Consider the following 20,536-nt stretch of genomic DNA (forward strand, 5'->3'; position numbering starts at 1 on the left):
CTAAGTGTTATACTTTGCAAGTTGTTGTACAGTAATCATAGGTTTGTCACTGTCATTATTAGCTGAGACATATGGATGGAATTGTTTGTCGTAGTCATTCCACATGCTATAATAATTCTTTTATAATAAAATTTTTTGAAACCAGTTATACTCATAATGTGATATTATTATAAAAGATAAATAAGAATTAAAATATAAACATACTTGTGATCTTGTACTTGACAAATCCCATAGCACGCATAGGTTTATTTTCAATCACCTGTCCTATGATAATTAGATAGCAATTAGGATTGTTTTCATATTCTTTGATAACAATTAAGACTCTTGATTTGAGTGACAATTGTAACTTCAAACATTAATACGCAAAACTAATATATAAAAAAGGGGAACATTATATATCTATTTGATTGAGAGATAGAATAAACCTTGAATAAGTTCATATTGATTTGGATTTAATAGTCTAGTAATTTCTGTTGTAAATCGTGTGTTGTTCTGTGATTGTCTCATATTCTGTGATTCTTGTAGTGTTTAGGATAAAAATATTGTATATCGTCATTTGTTATTATGTTTGAAATATGTATCTAGAGTACAAATTGTGTTAATTAGATATTAAGCTAAATATTAATATTTACAATTTATGAAAATCTAATCTAATATTTGTTAATAAGTCATTAGGTTTTGAAATAATTTTTTATAGACAATATTTCATATATTGAAATTTTTTTAATTAATTAAATAATTGTAAATTTTTAAAAATCCTCTCAAGTTATGGCTAAAAATAAATATAAATTAAGTATTTAGGACTAAAAGTGTAAATTATTAATGGAAAATAAAAAAGTGTAAATTAATGAGACTTTTTGTACAAGTTAATATAAATATTAATATAATAATATATTTGGATAATGATTATTGGGATTTTAATTTATATTTAATTTAAATGATGACATAAGCGATAGTCAATTTGATGAAATTGAGCGATTTAATTGGTTAATTAGTCAATAATTCAACTGTCTTATAGTATATATTAAGATTAAGATTATATATATATAACATATATATAATAAATATATTAATTCTTTTAATTCGAATTTAAAGATAAACATTAAGTTTGTGAATCAAAATTATTGAATACTCAACTTTTTGTAAATATATTAAAATAATCAACTTATAATTTATTTCTTAAAACGTCACATATATATAATTATACAAACGAAGCGATCTGGGAGCGAAGCCTTTTTATGAGTTGCTTCCCCCCTTTTCTTTTCCTAATATGTGCTCGAAAGATACTTGTCCATACACTGATAAGGGATGTATGGATTCTTGAGAAGAGAGTAGCGTACGTGATATATAAAAATATCTCGCTTTTTACGAGTCAAGTCACGTTTCGAATCACAAGTCAAAAAATATGTTACTGCTGCACAATATCTTATATATAACTATATCCCCTTTCTTAAAACTTTGAGGTTTTTTTAATATTTATTTTGAGATGAGGAAATATTAATATATGATTTATTATATTATGCTACTACATGCATAAACGATCTACTTTATTATTGGTAGCCTCCAATTCAACTCATTTTTACCATTACTTTTATTAGACATTTAAGTGTTTAATCCTAAGTTCTTACTAGTGTTTGAATTTAGTGTTTAACAAAGATAGAGAGAGTTGGGTTCAACTACATAATGATTGACTAAATATTGGAATACATTCTTCAACCAAAATGTGATGATACATATCTTAATGAAAGTTGAAAAGATGGGGAGTTTGGTAAGCAAGAAATGAAGTGCATACAGAATCAAGATAATGATTCGAATGTTTCATTGGCTTTATGGGTACTTTTGAAAATCTCTCAATTTTTTTCTAACTATAGATATTTGTTGACTTCCTTATTAATCAAACAAGGTAGATTTTTTTTTTCATGTGTTTGCGATGAATAAAAAAAATTGATAGGAAAATCATCAACTAAACCTAAGGGATCAAAAACAATGTAATCTCTAAGGGGGAAACAAAACTTAAAGTTTAAGAAGATGCATCATAATACTACATGGGGGTAAAAATACAAATAATAAGTTATTAACTATTAAACACGAGATCATCAAAAAAATAAAAATGATTCACAATATAGAAGGGAAATGAAAGTTTAACTATACAAAATGGAAAATGTTCAAAATTCATATGATCTATCACATCCTAGTACAATTCCTAAATACTAGCAAGGTACCCACGTAAAACGGCGATAGTAACAGCAACGACAGTTTGATGGTGGGGTGACGTTGGTGGCATCGTCAAATGTTGTAGGGTGATGTAGATGTAATTGATGTAAAAGTAATAGTGAGGATATATTAGAAGATAAGAGTTTAAGGCGTAAAATTAGTTCAATAAAAGCAATTAGGTAAGCTTTTATAAATGGAAAAAATAAAAATAAAAATAAAGATAAAGATAAAAATATATTCAAACTCTTTATTTTCTTTTTACTTTTCAACAACATAACACAATTTTTATAATGTAATAAAATAAAAATAAAGATAAAAATATATTCAAACCTATAAAAAACTCTTTTCTTTATCCAAACACAAACACCCGGTAACATAAAGTCAAAAACATTAATAAATCATTAATATAATATGATGGTACAACTCCATTTAGGTGGGTTGGCGAGAGGTATATTCTAAATCCATTATGTGGGTCCCGGAGGTGAGTTTTTTTCAAGGTCTTGGGTTCGAGTCTTGGGTTTCTCATCTCAAGGTATTTTCAATGAGGAGTGGATTGGAGGTCCAGCAAATCGCTGGTTAAAATTGTCTTCAGCACGTCTGAATCGAAACTAACTTTTAAAAAAAAAAAAAAAATTAAAAAAACCCACTCGTGGTCGAATGTTTGGGCTAGGCCCATATAGAGAAACCCAACACTGAATGTTATGCTTGATGACCGGCAATTGCATTTACTTTTGTGCCTGTCTTGCCGCCGGCCACAAGTCCTGTAACAAGTGTAACGAGATACTGTAACTGGTGCGTATCTATCCTATATAATTTGGACTTGTAATTTATTACTACTATAATTCATACTTTATAAAAACTTTTAATTGTATTCATTGTTATGGTATATAAACTGATGCTGTGTTGCCAGTTTTGATAACCTAAAAGATAGTATGGCTTATATAATTTTCACATCAGGAAAAATACATGTTACATAAAAAGAAACAAATGGCTAAAATATCAGAGAGGTTCTTTAATCTGATACATCTTTTTATGCATTTCATTTTTTTAACTAGACCCGAAAGCAAGAGAGGTTTTGATTTATGAGGGACATTTGTGCACGATTATCTCCCCGTGTCAATAGTTATCTTTAAGTCGAATTAACTTGCTAATTACTTAAACAAGTGTGTCGTCTATTAAACGATTTACACAATCAAATCTACTTGAGATTGTTATAATACCAAAATCGCACGACGCCTTACACTTGCAACCAATGTGATGTGATTTACTTGTTGAAACCATATAGCAACCAATAGCGCACGACGCCTACACTTCACTGTATTGGCTTCCAACCCTGTCTGCACAATTTACTGCCACTAGCTTCCTTAAATATTGTCAATCTTTACTGTATTTTACTATTAACATTTCGTAGTTGGGCGAGTTAAGGGATAACAGATATGAGGATGACGACTATTGGATCTTGTGTTAGTTTCAAGCATGGACTTACGATATTACTATATCTCCCACTTGTGAAAGAGTACTTATTTCAAGAAATTAAAGTCAATAAACCGCGTGCTTGTATATATGATAGATTTTTGTTTGCGTTGCATAGCGTCCAACACCGCCCTGCCACTTTAGATTATTCTCGTATGTCTATTGCTTAATCTAAACTTCTCACAGTTGCTCATGAACCAGCTGTTTAAACTACCATTTTTAATTAGTTTCCCATCATTAATCCCATTAGTTAATTTGGACCTTTGACTAGTATTCAACACTTGCCTCGCTAGCTTCTTGGTGATTTCCTTCCCTATCTTTTGCCTTTCATTAACATTATTATAAAGCATTACTACATACATTTAAGATTTCATGGCACATGACTTTCTCCTGATATAATCTAACGAAACGTTTTTCTTAACTTTATTTGAACTGCACGTTTCTAAAGATTTAGGTTACAGTCTTTTTACCAAGTATATAAAGCCCCCAAACCTTCTCATTTTCTTCATCCAAATCCACTGATCACTTCTTCATCTTGAGTAATCATTCTACATACCAACAAATCCTTTGCTCTCGATAAGTATTCCGATTTTTTTTATTTATATAAGCATGGATAAATTTTTGTATTTCTCGATAGTCCTCCTGATCACTGTCCAACACACCACTGGTGCTGTCACCAATCCTGCCTCTCTAAACTTTGTTAAAACTTCATGCCAAACCACTTTGCACCCTGCTTTATGTGTCAACAGTCTCTCAAATTTTGCTAATTCTATCCAAGGAAACGATCAGCAGCTAGCCAAAGCAGCCATAGCTGTCAGCCTAAACAACGCCAAGTCTGCGGTTGCATATCTTTCCAAAATGTCTGCAACCTCGAAACTAAAACCAAGTGAGTCCCAAGCCCTGAAAGACTGCGTCAGCAGCATGAATATCTGTGTGGCAAGTTTAACTCAGTCAGTTCAGGAGCTCGGTAAGATGGGTCAGTTTAAGGGCCAAAATTTTGTTTGGCACATGAGTAATGTCCAAACATGGGTCAGTTCTGCCCTTACAAACCAAAACACGTGTACTGGAGGTTTTTTTGACAGATCAATGAATGGTCATGTGAAGGATGCTGTCAATAAGAAGATTAGTTCTGTTGCACAAATCACTAGTAATGCACTCGCTTTGGTAAATGGGTTTGCTACGAGGCATAAACAGGCTACACATAAGCCTTAAGTGGCAACTCCTGATATACTGTCTCGCTAACTTGTATCTGGTTAAGCGACGGTTTATATATCATTTTGGTGGTAGGTTGGCCTTCTAGTACTATTATAGTGTGCCATGGGTTTTTGTATCCTTAAGGATTGTTTTTGACAGGTCTATATGCTACTGGTTATCATGTAGAATAGTCTGTTTCCGTGGATAAGGCTTTGTCCTGTTCAGGTTTTGTTCACCATGCAGTTGATGTAACTTATACATAATACAATAAAAATGGCACTTTTATGATAACCTTTGTCTTTCTAGATAATTTTAGTAAATGTGTGCTTTTACATGCAAATTCGGTCATGTTTACATGTTGTAAAATTTAAAGCCCGGCATGATACTTGATGCTAAACAGTTTATGCGTTAACCATATAAGTAGTTAATGCATTGACAATTTTAACCAACGAACTCAAGTACTCAGAAATGTTGTTAACATCCTAGACCTCTTTATGATAGATGCCACGATCGTATACAGCTAGGTATAGTCCTGGAGATGGCCAGGGAAAAGTTTAGAAACAGTCACGAATCACGGGATACCACTTAGGCCATGTACATATGAGTAAATAAAAGATATGCGTCCCCAAGTAACTTGAATAGGGAAAACCTCATCCTTTTATATAACTTAACATCTGTAGAAAGTAGCTACTACTTTGTCTTTGGGTTGCTCATATACCTGCTACTATTTTTCAATCATTTGTATCATTGTTGAACTCAAGTTATGTGGTTCACCGGGTATAATGATTTTGGTGTTAAGTTGCTCCTAATTAAGGCTTATTAGAGAGGCAATGCAAGTCCCTCTGACAAGCCATCTTGATATTCCTTCCTACAAAGATTTGCAAGATAGATCATGTTTCTTCTGATCTCATAATCACTTGGCGCCACATGAATACGTCCACGAAGGTACGCTTTTTACTGCAAATTGTAGCCAAATTTATGAGCACATGTAGGCTGGCATAAGATCGCTCAGTAAGCTACTTTTGGTGCTAAATGATCTATTTTGGACATTAGTTACATCATGATCTTAATCTTGGACAGATATGTATTCATGGATATGGTATTGATAGACTTCATTTGGTTGTTATTTTGATTTGATTTTCAGGGCTTGTGAAGCGAGAAAAAAAAAAACAATTTGAAGGCATTTTTCATGAACTTTAAGCTTTAGAAAATAATTTTGTAATTAAACTCTATGAATTAATTAAACCTTATTTTATGATTTCTTGGAAGAACTAGGTACGCATATTCTTAAGCCAGCATAAGAGGGAGCTTATTAATTGATTGAAGTCTGTACTTAATGTCTAGTCTAATGGTGCCCTGGTGGGCTTGCTGGTTCCCCACAATTCATTTTAAACTTATATTGTTTGCTTTACTCAATTTCTTGTAATCGATGGGGGAAAGATGGTACTTATATGGGCTCCCAAAAGGGTGTGGGTTGATTTAGGATAGTCTGCTTTAAAAGTAGATGTCGGCAACTTCCATTAATTTTAACCTTGCGAGAAAATCAAATTGAAACCAATTTGACCCTCAAGTGGGTCAAAATTGTCACCTTCGGAACTTCGTTTGAGCAAAAGTTAATTAAACTGAAAACGTCTAAACGTGTACTAGGTATAACCTTTTTATCAATAAGTATAAAGCCCCATCCTCTCCTACTCTTAGCACAATTCCACCTCATTATTTCACCTTGGTAATGATTCTGAATAACCCTCTGTTGATATTATGTTGGCATGGATAAACTTATAAGGAGTATTATTTACTATAAAAATGCAGGGTAGTGAACTTAGAATGATATAGACTTGGAGGGCTAATGTGTTGGCATGTTGCTGTGGAAGAGTTTAGGGTTGAAAGGGAATATAGGAGAAAGTAATGGTGTTAATCTTAAGTCGATGAAAAGCAGTTGAAAGGTTGAATAAACAAATCAGTTATCAGTGAATCACCCATGAGATATAGGCTCCCAAAATCTAATATTAGTCTTCTTTCTGGACCATTTTTAACTTGAACTTCCTTTATATTGTTGTTAATATTTACCCACTTATTTGGTTCAAAAAAACTTCTCGAAAAATTCATATCAGGAATGAATTTTAGTCAATTCGTCATTTGATGTTCTTCAACATATCTTCTATGATCACTAACATTTTCTTGATTATTTGATGCCTCCGTCTACTACGCCTTCATTAAGAGAACATTTGTCTGCATTTTTTGTTTGTATTTTTGTGAGGTTATAACAAGGCAAAGCCTCACATTGAATAACCATATATTAACATCTCCGAGCTCGAACTGATAGTTTTACTTTTAGAGTTAGGATTTTATTGAACTGTGAAAGTATGAAACCATAACTAAACAGAAGATACAAAAGGATAAAGCTCAAATAAGACACTACAAAATGACGACAGTGATAGCACCCTTATAATTTAGCTAGTAAAGGTATGAGTTTGTAAATTTATCTTTTTCACTTATACCTCACTAAGTAGTATATATTGTGTTTAGACACTCCAAACATAAGTCATTAGGGGAAAGGTTGTAATCGGCAAAAACAATCGGCTCCAATCGGCAAGTCGGCTCCCCTACCTCCTACTTTGTGGCAAAAATTGGCAAGAGCATCGGCAAAACCAATCGGCCAAATATAACCGATCAAAATAGACGTTGGATGCTTGAAGTGTGAGAATCGAGGTACACAAATCACACCTACACCCTTATTATATATACATACATAGTACAGAAGCCGATCGGCATGTTTTGGCACAAAAATCACACCTACACCCTTATATTTGGCTTTGTTTTGGCTAATATTTTGAAGGCCACATGTCATGTTTTTATTGGTTTAAAATGTGCCAATTTTTGCCAAAATGCCAAAAGATCGGTACTATACCTCTCCCCCTTAGAGAAACCAATTTTATGTCATATCGCTCTCGTAAGCTGTGAATCATGTCACATAATATATTGGTCGACATGATTTTGTAGAGCTTTTTTTAGATTTTGAATTATAAGATGAAAAATAGTTGACATTTTGCACGATTATTCCATTAAATTAATTACCTCGATAGGAAGTCGTTAAATTTACCTACTTAGCACCCATCAACTCATGTGCAATTATTTGATGCTCCCATATAAAGCTAAAGTCGGGTTGTTAGGATGAGTAGAAGATATTTAAAAATTTGTGTTAATATCGGAAGAAACTAAGCGTGGACTTCAAATATCTTAGTATTTGTTCACAGATGGAGTGTATATTTATATTAAGAAATGTCAACGGTTGTCTCCTATCTGCCTAGTAGTCGATACCGACCAATTCATGTCAATCTAGTATCACTATTCTATTACTTAGAAAAACTTGTCATATATAGCTGTTTATCTACATGTATGTATGCTTTTAATTAATGATCCACCTTATATGTAGATCTTTGACTACTCTTGCTTGCCTAGCTTGTTTTTTATGCACTATTTTGTCGTCTTTATATGCTGTATTATATTGTTGACACGGTTGAGTAGAAAGGGTTCTTTCTTGGTTAGTTACCAACATGAACTCTTGGTTGTAAACTCAAACAAGAGGCTTGCAACACTGTTTAGAATCAATGACTAAACGGTTTTGACAACTACATACGTACAAAATGGTTTTCTTAGTGGCGATAAAACAAATGGTAAAGGAGGACACCCTGTCCTCGGAACCACATTGGATCTATATCATCCCACCCCATAAGGGTTATGATACCAGTAAAATACTTTAGACTTAATACCCACATGATTTAGGCATCCTTATGGATCGAACCAGTGTGTCTTAACTTCACATGTAGGCTCAAACTACATTAGTAACGGGTACTACTCCATTATCTATTGATGGATTGCTATGAGATTACTTACATACATACAATAAAAAATATAAAAAACTTCGATTATAATTATTCGGCACATAGAATAGCAAATGGTATAAGGTACATTATCAAATTATGTTCCCTGTAGTATAAGTCGATCACCATATATGTTTGTAGTTCTGATAATATGTTATGTAGGAAGTCGCAAAAATTACGGTGTAAAGTTCGCCGAATAACTATTTTAGTTAGAATCCGGTTAAGACAAAGTATATACTTTTAAAATAAATAAATTGTATAATGTAAGGTGTATCATTTAGCTGTTTGATAATAAGAGTTATCGCAACGTACATTTTGATAGAACTTGTAACTACTGACTAATAGAATATACATATCTATATATAAAGTCAAAACATATGGGAAAGCAAGTGGAGAGTATTAAAGAAGAACACGTGACTTCTGTCCATCTCTCTTGAGTCGATCGATCTCAAAAAAGGATGGTTCTAAATTCGTGCAAAAGACCACGTGACGTGACTACCTCTTGATTCAATCCATTGATAGATGGTTTATTATTTTTAATTATTCTAGAACCTCCCTTAACCAAGTGGTTTAAGGTTTTTGAAACTAGCATATAAACCCTTCAAACCCTTCTCATTTTGTTCAAATCAAAACAATCAAAACTTCACTTCAATTCCTTTCTTAAAATCTTCATATATCTTTCTACATATAACTAGTCACAACTCACAAGCCTAGTTATAAAGTATAAACCACTATTAATTAGTCTTGATCACTTATGGGCAACCAAGGGCTAATTTACATGCTACTTCTTTTAATCACCCTCTATATACCTGCTAGCAATGCAGCCACTGATCCAGCCGATATGAACTACGTCTCTGCCTCGTGCAGAACTACGCGCTACCCGTCTCTATGTGTTCGTTGCCTCTCAAAGTACGCGAGTTCCATCCAACAAAACGATCAACGTCTAGCCAAAACAGCCATTTCGGTCAGTCTAGCCAACGCTAAGTCCACATCAGCATACATTTCCAAACTAGCCAACTCCACAGGGCTAAACCCAGTCGTGTACCAAGCCGTAAAAGACTGTGTCAACAGCATGAATAACTGCGTCTCAAGTTTGAACCAATCGGTTCAAGAATTCGGTCAAATGGGTCAGTTTAGGAGTCAGAGTACTTTTGAATGGCACATGAGTAATGTCCAAACATGGGTTAGTTCTGCTTTAACAAATCAGAACACTTGTTCTAGAGGATTCTCTGATGCTTCAATGGATGGACCTGTGAAAGCTGCCGTGATCCGGAGAATGAATTATGTGTCTGAACTCACTAGTAATGCACTTGCTTTAGTCAATAGGTTTGCTTTGAGGCATAAGGCCGGCCGTACACACATTCCTTGAGTGTTGTTTATGGTGATCTCTCTAAACTAATGAATATGTTTTAGAAATATATAAGTTTCGTGTTGGAATGGAAACTACATAGAATATCGATCAGGTTGTTCGTTAAAGACTAGACAATAATGTATTAGTGACTTTTATGTATACAATGTTAAACACTTTTGTTTTCGTTTTTTAATTTAGTTACAGCTTCTGATACAAAATATATATTGTATGTGTTACTCATAGATGTCTTTGTTCCCAACTGTTATTAGCCTTGTAGTCAAAGTTTAATACTCGTACTACTTCAATTCGTTGCCAGTTTAATTTTCCTGTTTTTAGTTGTAAGTCTATCTTTTTTAATTTTATATATTTTTATTTGTTTAATATAATATTTGATGAAAAATACACATAGCAAATTAGCTTTTAAATGTATATTAGTCAAGCATGACATTTAAATTGAAATGAACCTAATATAATTTATCATTTGTAGAATTTTCTTTTTTCATTCAAGCACGAGTTTTTTGGGGAGCCCTTAGCTTTAAGAAATTTTAGGCTCCAAATCACGTTATTAGTGAAAACTGAAAACCATAGCCATAATTATTGAACGAATGAACGCATATCTATTAAAACTTATAAAGAGTACATGACTACATATTACATTACATGATAAACTTTAATGGGCCAAGGCCCATATATTACAATTGGGTTGAGTTCGCTATGCTTTATTGCTAAATATATCTGACATTTAGTAATTAGTACCTTAATAAATACGAGTAAATCAAAAGGAGTCTTATATGAGTAGCATATAAAATAGCAAAGATGCAATTTGAATGAGTGAAGATCGATGTATTTTGCCTATGATCTCCTTTAACACTTCCGATTCACTCACGTCCGTCCCATTATTAAGCCCATTTGGACTTGTCCTCGTTTTTGTTAGAGTAGAAAGCTAATATACACATCGATCTTGATTGTTGGCATTGAGCCCATGACAATCGCGGATTATACGTTGAGGTGTATGCCTAATTTCCGATATAATCCCCAATCCAAAATTTTAAGTTTTGGCGGTCATTAGTCATTACCCACTTTCCTTTTATATACCGAGGGTAAACCAGTGTCATTTTTTGTTAGATCACTTTTTAATTTGTAACTTTGCTTCGAAGTACCATGAATTTTTCTTCTTTATTATTTAGTACCGTTCTTTTTGTTTAAACTTTAGAATTTGGACATGACCGACAAACAACTGATTTTAAATACCGCCTCACACTACTAGCAAACATCCCCAATAATAACATCTTGTCCCAAATATACATAATGAGAAGGAAAGCAATTATGATGGTTTAAAGAGAAAGTTAGCTAGCATTTTCACATCTTTATTGGTTAACTGAATGAATAATTAAGAAAAATGGTTCGCACTTTGTCATGAAAGATTGTCCACTATTACTTTAAAAGGCATTTTTTTTTAGAACAACCAGATTGTATTAACAATGAAAAAAAAAGTCTTCGGCAAGATGCCGAAGAATTACATCAAAAAACTTGGACTAATAATCCAAGTGGACCACGAAAAATTAAAAGACTTGCAACGCTTGGACACCTAAAGAAAAGATAATGAAACAATCGATGAGAACACTTCGTAACTACTAGGTTGGCATGCCTCGAAGTAGACAACGTTTCTCTGCTTCCAAATTAAAAGACTTTAAAAGGCATTTTTAATTATTAACATAGTTTTATTATTAAAAAATATATATATATATTAATGTAATGAAGATGTCATGTATTTCAAGTTTTCAACTATCATGGTTAAAAGAACGAAACCACCACTAAGACAACCTAATGCTCAAAAGACTTGTATCTTATCAAGTTCAAAACCCCAAGTATATCTTGGACTAGTTACGACTTACGACTAGAATTGTCACAAATAAAACCTCAATTAGACCACCTATATCAAAATAACTCGGGTGCTACAGCTGTAGTCATAAATAAGTCGTATACATACACGATATTATATTTGTGGGTGAGTTTATACAGTTATATATGTTCCTGCACCAATGTTCTAGATACAAGTATATATTGGCATGTATAACCGGTATTATAAGTACTGAAGGATACTCCAGTATTTTAAGCCCGATAATTTTTGGTATTTTCAGTATTCAATACCGGTAGGTATTTTTGGTATTCTTGGTACTTTTTAGTATTACCGTCTTGTTATTTTCATTTTTTTTATTTTTTTAAAATTATTTTTATGATACTGTAATGTTATTTTTTGTTATATGTGAACCTTAAAACTTATTTTTTGTTATGAAATACCTATTTGGTTTTATTTTGATATATTTTGACTGTTTTTGTTAAATTGTAACAAGTTTTGTAAATTTTTTTTTTAAAAAAAAAATTTAAATAGTCATGTCAGACCAAAAATACCAGAAAATTTTTATACAACGATACGACTAAAATACTGGTTTTTAAAAGATTGTCCTACACCATCTATTTTTGGCTCATCTATATTCCACATATAATAATTATTAAATAGCTTCTGGTAGTCGGCATGGTTTTAAAATAAGCTATTCTTGTCCGTCTTCTATAAATCATTATCATTATATTATATCATATACTACATAAAATGTTGGAAATATTCATCTATTAAATTAATTAAAAGTCTTGATCTCTTCCCACATTCAGATATTTTGTCGATCACTAGAAGTCTAGAACCTTGTTAATTAATTATACATATATACGTGGCATTCTAGTGATAATACTTTAAAAGATTAACAGTAAATTCATATAAATTCTTTGTATCCATGCTTAAGAGTTAAGATGTAAATGCAATTGATGAATAACAAAACATCAATTTTAAGTAATTTTATACTTTTTATCTTAAAATGAGTGAAACCAGGTCTTGGTTCCAACTAAAATAAAAACATATAATTAAGTTTTGAATCTATAATCATCTTATATGTGGGGGACTAAACAACGTCATCACGATCACACTAAAAGCAAACGGGGGTGACAATAATGATGGAAAAGAGGTGGGGGTGAGGTTAGATAAATGTGACAATAACACATCGGTTTCTTGACATAATAACAACGTGCAATAAATATCTATAAGTAAAAAAAAAAATTTAAAGACAGCAAAAGATTAATAGCTATAACACCCCTCACACGAATGCGTTCATGTCGATTCGACTCCTGACAATGCCTTGAAGTGTTGGCTTTTATGTGTTAGATGAGTATAGCATTGCTAAGGCCCCTTACCACATTTGCATGTGAAAAGATTCGAATTTGAGACCCTAAATAAAAAAACCACATTGTGAAAAAACTCCCTAAATATTGGACTAACACCCCAATAGCTATAACTAAGAATTATTAATCATATGTGAATATCTATATATTGATAGAGTATATACAGTATAACAGAAACATGGTTAGATAACCTTATTATACCGATACCCTCAAAAGTTAGAGGGTACATTATTTCTGGTTATATGCTATTACCAAACATTTTGTCTTTGTTCGAATAGCTAGTAATCGCACTATTAGGATAGGATAAGTGGATAACGGCAAACTGCCACGACATTTATCATCGCTATAGGTTCACAACTTGTTGTGAGGTCAGCGTTTGAGTATCTGTTAACTTAAAAATATTCAAGACGAAACAAGAGTTTATAATGGATTAAAAATTTTAATAACAACAAAAATGAATAAAAACAATCGTAATAAAGGTTTTTGCTAATTGGACCCTTCAACTTTAACCGGAACTATGTAAGGACAATGAGTTACTATCTTCGAGTGGCCCGGCCACCCAATCAAAGGGTATAATTTTGGGTATAACTGTTCGGTATAAATAATCCATTTTAATTTGGTTAATGAATTGGAGTTACCACGATGTTCCCACATACACATAAATATATTATCATTATATTAGAGAGGATGATCAGTGATGGTGGTAATTTATGTTATGGGTTCCGCCTTAGCCATATAAACTACATGTATGCGTATTAATGTTTCACATATTTTAAGACCCTTTTTAAGAAAAATTAAGGAAATGAAAAAGGCATGTCCCATAACTAATATATTGTAAAATGTCGATAAAAATATCAGGAATCGAGTCATGCATCCAATCAGAAGTTTAAAGGGTTAATGGCAACAAGACAATATATTGAGATTGCGACATAAAATTCGGTACCCACAAGACCATAATCATGATGTACTCAATCTTTGCCCATATATTGCATCCTATTCTCTCTTGTCTTCACTTCTCTCTAGCTAAAGACTAAACCAAGAATAATATAATTCACATAAAGAGATGTGGCAAACCATTTTAGCATTTCTCATATTCAGCCTAACCATAACCCCAACAACATCCAACAACACCAATTACATCTATAAATCATGCAACACCACGTTGTACCCTGGGCTTTGTTACGTGTACCTTTCACGATTCGCCACAAGAATCCATAAAAGCCCAAGACTCTTGGCCCAAACCGCGCTAGCTGCAACACTTAGCACTACACGGACCACCACAAAAAAATTAATAGCTTACTCAAAAACCCACAAATTGACACACAAAGAAATGGCTGCAATGAAAGATTGCCTAGAGGAAATCGATGATTCGGCCTACCAACTCCACTTGTCCATGGTAGAAATGGGTAAAATCCGATCTGGATCCGATTTCTTGTTTAATATGAATAGTATAGAAACATGGGTCAGTGCGGCGCTCACGGATGATGATACATGTACGGATGGTTTTTCTGATAAGTATATGAACAAAGAGGTTAAATTCGTGGTTCGCACACATGTTACGAAGATTGCGCATTTGGCTAGTATCGCACTGGCATTTGTCAACAACTATGCCAAGGGATAATTAATCAGTCAATTATTGGAGAATTTATCAGATTGTATGTCACGGTACAAATTAAATATTTATACTCGAATGTATAAAATTTTCACATTGTCCATTCATGCTATCAAATAATTGATTCATTGGTAATACTAGTGTCAATTAATAGAGCATAAAAACAGGTATGCACACATTTGTGCCTTTTTTTTTTATATGTGCATGTGATGCGATTCGTGTAAATTATATAAAAGAGTTACTTTTAGTTTTACTAAATATATCCATAGCATACCATGATCTATGATTCACATGATGAAGCACACAAGTTTTACCTTAACCGGTGAAAGTTAATTTGAACTTTTGATCTATATGAAATTTTTTCTCTAGTCGGTGAAACTAAGTCTTGGCATTGAGTCACTGAATGTTGGCCTTTTGTTACCCCTTCATCTCATTTTAATGGTTCAAATTTAACTTGTAAAGTTTTATATCATCAAATTTGTTCGTTATTATTTTTGTTTCTATTTTACAACACTTGTTATAATAAGATATATGAGTGGACTGAGTTTTAAATATATTTTTTTCTTGATATATATAACACAAATAAAGATATTTACGGTCAGAATTGTTAAAAAAATAAAAAAAGAAAAAGAAAACTTGAAAATCCAAAATAAAATAGTTAAAATGTGACGGAAGGGGTATTAATTATTCACCCCAAACACATTCTGGACTTAAATAAAAACCAACCTACATGATTACAACACTTTTACTGTAAGTTTAAACATTATTTCCATTTTATTAATACAATAAATAATTATAACATAGCCCCCATTTGTAATTTATGGATTCTTACTTAACATAAAATAACGAGTGTGTTTGTGAATTAATATTTGAGTCATGAATTACTAATGGCGGCTATGGGATAACGAATTTTTTTTTTTACTTAGACGCAAATATAATATCTCAATACATAATGTACTTACCCTGTCTCGTGATTCGTTTATGTCATAACTACCAAAACCGTGGCTTTTTATAAACGTATTCAACTTAATGTCTCTAAAAGCCAGATTGACCCTACCTCAAAGAGCATAAAATAACAAAAGTCAAGTTAAATATAGCTCATCAATTATTAAACAAAACGTAATGTTTATTCATGAAATTCTACAGCCATTCATGGTCATATTTATATAGTTTTATCCATAAAAATATTGGAGCATAAACAAAACGTCACCATCGATTGATAAATTATATTTTGTACACCAGGTTTGAATAACTCAGGTTTTTCTTAAATTAAAATTAAGTATTACTTGAATTGTTAACGTATTTAATTTGTTGTGTAGGTTTGACTATACTTGTGAATTCCATTGGACGTAGAACTAATACATTGGAAGAATCCGTTGGGTTTTTCATTATGAACAACTTATGGGTATTTTAAGATAAGAGTTAAATGTAAATATGGTCCTTCTTGTTTTATATTTTTGCATATTTTGTCCATGTCATTAGTAAGATCCATTCTAAAAACTTCATTGTACTCTTAACATTATACATCCAAATTGACATTAAGGGGAAAAAAAAAAAGGACTAAAATACATTTACCAAACTGTATTAACTATTTTCCATAGATTTTGAAAAACAAATATGCAACTCCTTTTATAGACACGAGCATGGTACCTGCGCGTAGCGGCGGATATTGTAAACGAAGGTGGCGGGGGTGTTGGTGATGTTGGACGACGGCGATGGTTATTGACGGAAATAAAGAGAGTGTGTGTTGTTTTGGTACATTGTTTTGGTAGAGAGATAAAGAGAATAGAAATATTTGTGTTTTGTTATAAGAGGAAGGGTAAAAGAATAAAATTGCATGTCCCACATTTGTAAACTTTTCAACACCCCAACATAATTTTTAATAAAGAGTATAGATAAGCATATATATATATATATAAGCACATTTTACATACATTTTCACGAATCTTTTCTCCCTCATTGAGTCGATACGATACTCCGATCATTGGCAGATTATTAGCCGCTATCAAATATGGCCATTAAGGAGTGTCTAGTCGTGTACAAGAAAAGCAACAATATGTCCTTTGCTGTATAGTTAAGTAGAACTCCGGTTTCGCCCAGACCTTGGGCTGCCAAAGTATAATCATTTATTCTCATATCAACACCACCAATCGATACTAACATAGTAAATCAGACCAAACGGGTTGATTAAAGTTTTCAAAATACAATGCTCGCAGTTTAACCATAGTAAGAGGAACCGATTTGAAAAAGACAATGCTTGTGGTTCATTCAATATGGATGAATAATTCCATAGTGGTGTATTAAAAGTTTTTTTACTTTTTTCGATTCCCTTAGTAAGTGTTTATATATTTCTGATAGTTTTGAAATTATTTTAGGTAACCGAATACCATCATCAACAATTAGAATTTGCAGGATCCAAGAAAAATGATAAAGGTTAATGTGTATTTTGTGTGTGTTCGAAAATCAATATGCGTTTAGAAGTGTGTCTTTGTGTAGTACATGGGAGAAACTATATAAATTAAAAAATAAAAGGGGATTATTAATGTTTAGTTAAGGTGTTATTAATTGGTAGGTTAGTATAATAAACTAATTAACATCAAGAAATATACCAAATGGTAAAAATGGTAAGGATATCCATTTCCTCACAAAAGGTAAGAGTTTCGAATCCTACCCTTAAAATATTTGTACAGATATTAATTTTTACATATGGTGAGTCTGGTGAGTTTCTCCTCGGGAATTTTAGGTGATAGAGGATCTCACTAGAGGTTTAAATTAAGGATTTATTCGACAAAAGAAATCTATAACGTAGGTGCGATTAAACAAACATATATGCTAAACCGCGAGTAATTACCCCCTTTTAAAAATAATAATAATGGTATTTCAGACTTTTTTTTTCTTTTGTTGTTGAGGGTGGTTAATGTTACTAATGCCTAATGAAGGTCTTTAACGGATTCGTCTAATAATCAAGCAAAGGGACAGGACATGCGAAAGGATGCAAACTACAAGGATCGTCCTTGCAATTAACTTATTCATAAGTGATAAAAAATTATTAAAAGGGGGAAAGATAAAGAGATATACGGGACTTAAAAAAATTAGATAAAGCCCACCATTTGATTTTGATGTATGTAAATAATACCCATGTTTTAAAACTACTCTCGTTTACAAAACTCAATCAAATACTTTTATACCCATTGTTTATATCCAAATCCCTCAAAACAATTTAATTAAAATATGTGAAAGGAAATATGCATGATATTTTACTCTTTCAAGCAAATTTGATGATTTATTTATACTATATTATTATTATTTATATCTATATCTATATCTATATCTATATCTATATCTATATCTATATCTATATCTATACTATATTATAGTAAAAAAAATCTTCATGTCTACATTTTAAGTTTCAACATTTACTTTCTTAAAATGTCTATATATCAATTCTATATTTACCTAACACCCATTTTTCTCCTCAAATCTCAACCAATCATTTTTTTTCTCTCTCCTTCATAAATCGAGTATTCTTCCAATTCATTCAAAATCTTTTTTCTCAAAAACCGTACATCGATAAGTTATAAAAATTATATGGGTGTTCTTGAAATTTCATGCTCTTTCATTGGAGATGTTATTCGATATACTTTCGACGAATTTTTAAATCAGAGGGCGGAGCCCGTACGGCTGAGGCATTTGGCTATGACATATCACCTCCTATGACTCATAACCTTTACCATCTTACCGCCGCAACGCGTAACATATAAGATAAGATACTTTATGTTATAAGAAAATGAAAAATATATGCGTCGGTTATGTTTTATATGGCCATACAATTTTGGCTGGACCATAATGTCGTGGGACATGGGTTTGCTAACTTCGCCCCATATAATAGTCCAGTCTACCTCCATTTTCATGAGTAACAAATAATTGCTTTCGGTGTACCATGTTAGTTTGTTTTGTTCAATATTTATGCATCAGTTTTTTTACCTTTTTGTTATGCAAAGTTTATGCATATTGATCCCTCGGAAAATTATTATTTTCATCAATATCTTATTGAATTTATCTGATATTGCTTAGCAAAACCATAAGTTATAAGTTAAAACCACTTTATCGAACTTTACATTCTCATTAATAAAGGTATTTTCTAAAAGATGTGTTTTTATACATGTAATAGTTGACATTTATGCCCTCATGTATATATATACGTGTCACACTGTCACTAATAATGGGTTCAAAGTTATATATAAAACAAATTAATTTTCTCTTCTAAATTTTCTAAAATTTTATCTATCTTAATATAAGTTTTATTTGATTATACATGATTTTTCTTATGGAATTTGACATTATACCGGCCGCATTACGAACAATTTTCAATTACCTAATTATTTCGCAAATCTTAATTGAATAAGTTCATGTTTTTATTATAAAATTTGTAAGAACGATACAGCGTCATTGATAGTGACATGTTTTACAACTATAGAAAGACAAGACTTTAGCTTATAAGACTACTAGTGCTTAGACCCCGTGCGATGCACGGACAACCCTAAATAATTTTTCTTAAACCTTATTTTAAGATTGTATCAATAAATAAATATAACTGAGTTGGACATAATAAAAGTATTCTTATGAGTTGATTAATTTAAAGAAGAAGAATGCTATATATACCTTGGGATTTATTAATGATACACGGGGGTTTAAAACGCGTCATTGCACGCCGGAGAGAAATTATAAAATTGATTGCCCATAGTAGGCGCATATAAGAAAGATTATGTTGGTTACCTGGATGTGATAGGTATTATGAATTTCCCCCACCTTGATATATAGACCCACGTGGATGCGCTATAACCTTAAATAATTTCTTTAACACTAGTTCAGGCATGCATGTAGCAAAGTAAATGTACTTCTATTACAACTAATGACCATTTAAAAAAAAGTAATGACTTAAAATGCATAGAAAAGTCTTATTTAGCACTAAAATAAACCAAATATACCTCATAATTTTCATCACAAATATGATAGGTTGTTCTTTGTATAAGATTTGAAATTTGTTGATCATTCATTTTAACTCCAATAGCATCAGTGGCATCTACAATCCTAACTTGCACATTAAACCTACCAAAAAAAAAAAAAACAGAGATACAATTTTACCACACAACTTAATGATCATAGAGTTTTAATATGAAATATAAATATATACCTAGGATTGATGAGAACTCCTTCCTTGTTACATGAACAACAAATCCACATTTTGTTGTCTCTTAAAGCATCAATAATGTCGACTGCATCCATGTAGAGATCGGTCAACTAAACTTCTTGAGAACAGTTCACACATTCCATTGAATACCATAACTGGTCGGTTGGAATAAAACTGATTGTTGCAACAACAACCACTTTATCAAACTGTCAAAATGAAAATGTTTATACATTAGAATGTTAAAAAGCTAGTTATAAATTCGAAAAAATGTTATGTTAAAAAGTAATCTAATCAAAAAAGAAAAATTCACAAACAATGAATACTTACATGTTCGTCCATCAGGATCATCTCAATACTACCTATGTTATTAACATCTCCATATAGAGGTT

The 20,536-nt window shown here is 31.9% G+C and overlaps 3 protein-coding genes across 5 annotated transcripts; all 3 read left to right on the plus strand.

Moving 5' to 3' along the window:
- Positions 1-2,891: 2,891 nt before the first annotated feature.
- Positions 2,892-10,319, plus strand: LOC122599040 (pectinesterase inhibitor 9-like). 3 transcript variants are annotated; one of them, XM_043771488.1, is made up of 2 exons: positions 2,892-3,006; positions 9,579-10,319. In XM_043771488.1, the coding sequence occupies exon 2, from the start codon at positions 9,604-9,606 to the stop codon at positions 10,129-10,131; it is 528 nt and encodes a 175-aa protein (XP_043627423.1). In that variant the 5' UTR covers positions 2,892-3,006; positions 9,579-9,603; the 3' UTR covers positions 10,132-10,319. The 3 variants fall into 3 exon arrangements, with proteins under 3 accessions (XP_043627423.1, XP_043627424.1, XP_043627421.1); XM_043771489.1 differs by lacking the exon at positions 2,892-3,006 and adding an exon at positions 7,475-7,590; XM_043771486.1 differs by lacking the exon at positions 2,892-3,006 and having other exon boundaries at positions 8,964-10,319.
- On the plus strand, positions 3,960-6,278 carry LOC122599041 (pectinesterase inhibitor 11-like). The gene is made up of 2 exons (XM_043771490.1): positions 3,960-5,826; positions 6,026-6,278. Exon 1 carries the CDS (start codon positions 4,297-4,299, stop codon positions 4,897-4,899), a length of 603 nt encoding a protein of 200 aa, XP_043627425.1. The 5' UTR covers positions 3,960-4,296; the 3' UTR covers positions 4,900-5,826; positions 6,026-6,278.
- Positions 10,320-14,337: 4,018 nt separating the features above from the next.
- LOC122600597 (pectinesterase inhibitor 9-like) lies at positions 14,338-15,091 on the plus strand. The gene has a single exon (XM_043773346.1). The coding sequence runs from the start codon at positions 14,408-14,410 to the stop codon at positions 14,963-14,965; it is 558 nt and encodes a 185-aa protein (XP_043629281.1). The 5' UTR covers positions 14,338-14,407; the 3' UTR covers positions 14,966-15,091.
- Positions 15,092-20,536: the final 5,445 nt, after the last annotated feature.

Source organism: Erigeron canadensis, chromosome 5, assembly GCF_010389155.1.
Source record: "Erigeron canadensis isolate Cc75 chromosome 5, C_canadensis_v1, whole genome shotgun sequence".
Taxonomy (NCBI): domain Eukaryota; kingdom Viridiplantae; phylum Streptophyta; class Magnoliopsida; order Asterales; family Asteraceae; genus Erigeron; species Erigeron canadensis.